Source organism: Berghia stephanieae, unplaced genomic scaffold (assembly GCF_034508935.2).
Source record: "Berghia stephanieae isolate SIO BIC M18660-M18661 unplaced genomic scaffold, UCSD_Bste_1.3 scaffold2093, whole genome shotgun sequence".
In the NCBI taxonomy this organism is placed as follows: domain Eukaryota; kingdom Metazoa; phylum Mollusca; class Gastropoda; order Nudibranchia; family Aeolidiidae; genus Berghia; species Berghia stephanieae.
The window spans coordinates 7501-10623 of record NW_027623172.1 but is presented as its reverse complement, the minus strand read 5'-3'; the positions used below and the strand labels follow the sequence as shown (position 1 = coordinate 10623).

Genomic DNA, 3123 nt, shown 5'->3' with positions numbered 1-3123 from the left:
ACTTTTGGAGCCAGTAGTTCCTCATTCAGACCGAAGGAGAGGACGCGAATGTGTGAAAATGTCATGTACACTTTATTCTCCTCCTCCTCCTCCTCCTCCTCCTCCTCCTCCTCCTCCTCCTCCTCCTCCTCCTCCTCCTCCTCCTCTTCCTCCTCCTCCTTCTCATGAAATTAACATCACCAAATCGGTTCCAATACGAGCAAAAATAACTAAATAAATAAAAGCCATTTACAGTACTTTCGCGTGCCTTTTTCACGGAATATCGTAATCATTTGATATAACAGAGTATTAATTCAGCGAACCTTCAACATTAAGATGAGCCGTTTCCCACGGTCCCATGAAGGCGTATCTCATACCAAGGCCCTGGGACATGATGAGGTCAAGGTCAGTCGCAGTTACTACACCGTCCTGTGGAAGAAACAAATACCGCCCTAAATAACTTAGCCTAATTTGAAAATTTTACTTATGTGGATTTAGAGCATCTGGAGTACTTTTAACTCACTCAATCCAAGAGACTTATGCTACTTTCCAAAATTGGAAAAAAATGTATTAAAAATGAGCATGTACATAGTTTTATTCAACTACAAGTCACAATTTGCTTTCTTTTGGTGGTCTGATCTTGTATTTTGACGTAATTGTTTGGTCAGTGCCAAGCTATGAGTTTATGAAGGCTACGGTTAGGCAGCTTCGTGAGCTACAGTACTACAAAGACTAAGACACTTTTTTTTTACCATACCTGTATAAGTTTATAAGCCTCTCCCATGATGGCGTATTGCAATCGGTTGAGGACAAATCCAGCAACTTCCTTTTTGACCAGGATTGGTACCTGCCTGATCTCCCTCAACACCTCCATTGTCCGAGTGATTACCTCCTTATCAGTCCAAGCTGCCTGGACGACCTCCGTAGCTGGGGATTAGTATGGGGGGTTGGTCTGTGGATGGGTGGAGTGATTTGCACACCTTTATAAAATGGATAGGAATATAATATTTTAATTGAATTTTCCCGTTTATGATTACCAAGCTTCGTATCATAAAATGTGTGCATACTAGCTATATATTTTTTTGTTTTTAATAAGCTGATTTTGCATAATCTCGACTTAATTCTACTAAAACCGCTCTAAAAAAATGGTTTCTAGACCAAAAACAACACTTTAAGGTAAGGCCAGGTACTCATTTATACCTGATTAAGTGAGAAAATGTGAGTAAAGATTTTTTTTCCTTCAAGGGCACAATCAACTGGTTTCCACATGTCAGTAAATAAAAAAAATTGCAAAACGAAACAACAGTTGTTCTATCCTAATTTGGAGATTAATAAATAAGCAATTTCCCTTTCATTTTTTTTTTTTTTCATTATCACATCCTCCTTCCCTCTCCTCTGAGCAATGTCTTCGCCAAATAATAAAACCGGCTGTTAATGTTTGTCACTCGAGAGGCGGGAAATTAGGCGGTGGCCTCTGTCTATGAAATGTCGTAACTTACAGGATGACACACGATAAATCTGTTCTTGTGGACTAGTCCCTCTGATATGGCAGACGGCAAGACGAGAGCACTTGTTGAAGATGACATTATGACCTTTCCATCCACCATCTTGTCAACCTTTGACCATAGTGACTTCTTGATCTCCAGCCTCTTAGGGATGCACTCCTGAAATCACAATGATATGAAAAATAAAACAATATTACTTATGAATAGTTTAAATATTTATCAAATTCATAACACAGTGCCAACCAATTGGAAGAGAACCGTTACACAGAAATCGTTCCAATTAAGCTCTGTTCCAATTAACCGATCCCATAAGAGACTTTCATAATAATTGGGACAGCCTATCAAGACTACAAACATGTTTTTGTGGGAATTATAACAATAGCTATACAGACCATCCTTTCAGTTCTTTGTCCAAAATTGTATCTTTCAATTTTTATAACATTTAATGTTTTAGGTGTGTCTGCCCATGATGATGCGATGAGAATGAGTGATCATATCCTATGAATACACATGTATAATGAAATATAAACACACCTTTCCCCCAAAAAGAGGTTTAATTAACTATAGTCACATATTATAATCCGTCTCCTTTTCAAAACGTATGCTCATTGTGTTCATACCATCTTTTTCTAAACATCTTCATTACCGATGTAGTTTTGCCATACCATATTCAACATATTCCTCAAGCATCTTGTTTGAAGTCTATGTAACATCGTATTGTAAAACTAATACTAATTGTAGGATCGATACATCAATAGTCACATCAAATGATAGTATGTGATAATTCTGTCAATCTGGAGCAAATTGCCTCGAGCATTTCGTTTGAAATATGAGAGCAGCGGGGGCTTCCTGAACCCTAGACAACGGTGGGGGTTTCCTGAACCCTAGAGAGCGACGGGAGCTTCCTGAAGTATAGAGATCGGTGGAGTTTTATAAGATAAAGTTTATTTTAATGTTTTGCTTTGTTTTTTTTTTTTTTTGTTGTTTTATCTCTCTCTCTCTCTCTCTCTCTCTCTCTCTCTCTCTCTCTCTCTCTCTCTCTCTCTCTCTCTCTCTCTCTCGATCTCTCTCTCTCGAAATTTCAGGTTTCTGAATCACTTCGACATACTGCAAAACATTGTGGATGAACTCAAGCACAGACGATGGAAATGGCTGGATTTATTCTCCCGAATGAAAAAGTCCAGACTACAATAACACATTAAAGATGGTTCCCACCGGGTAAGAGAAAGAAAGGAAGACCATTGGACACATGAAGGAGGACAGTCGAAGAGGAGATGAAAGAAGCTGGTAAGACATGGAATGAGCTGAGCGGGCTAGCCCAGGACAGATATGTCTGGAGGAACTTTGTTGGCACTTTATGTTCCACCAAAGACCCAAAAGAATAAGGTAAGGTAAGGTATGTAATACCAGCGGCACCCCACGTTTGTCGGGAATGTATTTTACAGTGATAAGAAGTTCTCAAAATATCTTTAGTTTGACTTCACACGGGGAGCCATTGATTTTAAATGCATTTGTGACTCGTCGTGTCAATACGGCATTATGTCGAGGTGATTCAGAGGCTGGAAAGTGAAATTTAAAATGTGAAATTCTAGCTGTTTGCTGTTTATGAGATAATAATTATTTTTAAATAGTCATTTTC

The 3123-nt window shown here is 38.6% G+C and overlaps 1 protein-coding gene across 1 annotated transcript in view; it reads right to left on the bottom strand.

Annotated features, from left to right (window-relative positions):
* Positions 1–288: 288 nt before the first annotated feature.
* Positions 289–3123, bottom strand: part of LOC144961310 (lambda-crystallin homolog) — a 4217-nt gene continuing 1382 nt past the window's right edge. The window contains exons 2-4 of the mRNA XM_078894550.1: positions 1479–1643; positions 737–959; positions 289–408 (exon numbers count right to left, since the gene is read on the bottom strand). Of these exons, the coding sequence (XP_078750676.1) occupies positions 289–408; positions 737–853 (237 nt within the window). The 5' untranslated portion in view covers positions 854–959; positions 1479–1643. The remainder of the gene's footprint in view (positions 409–736; positions 960–1478; positions 1644–3123) is intronic.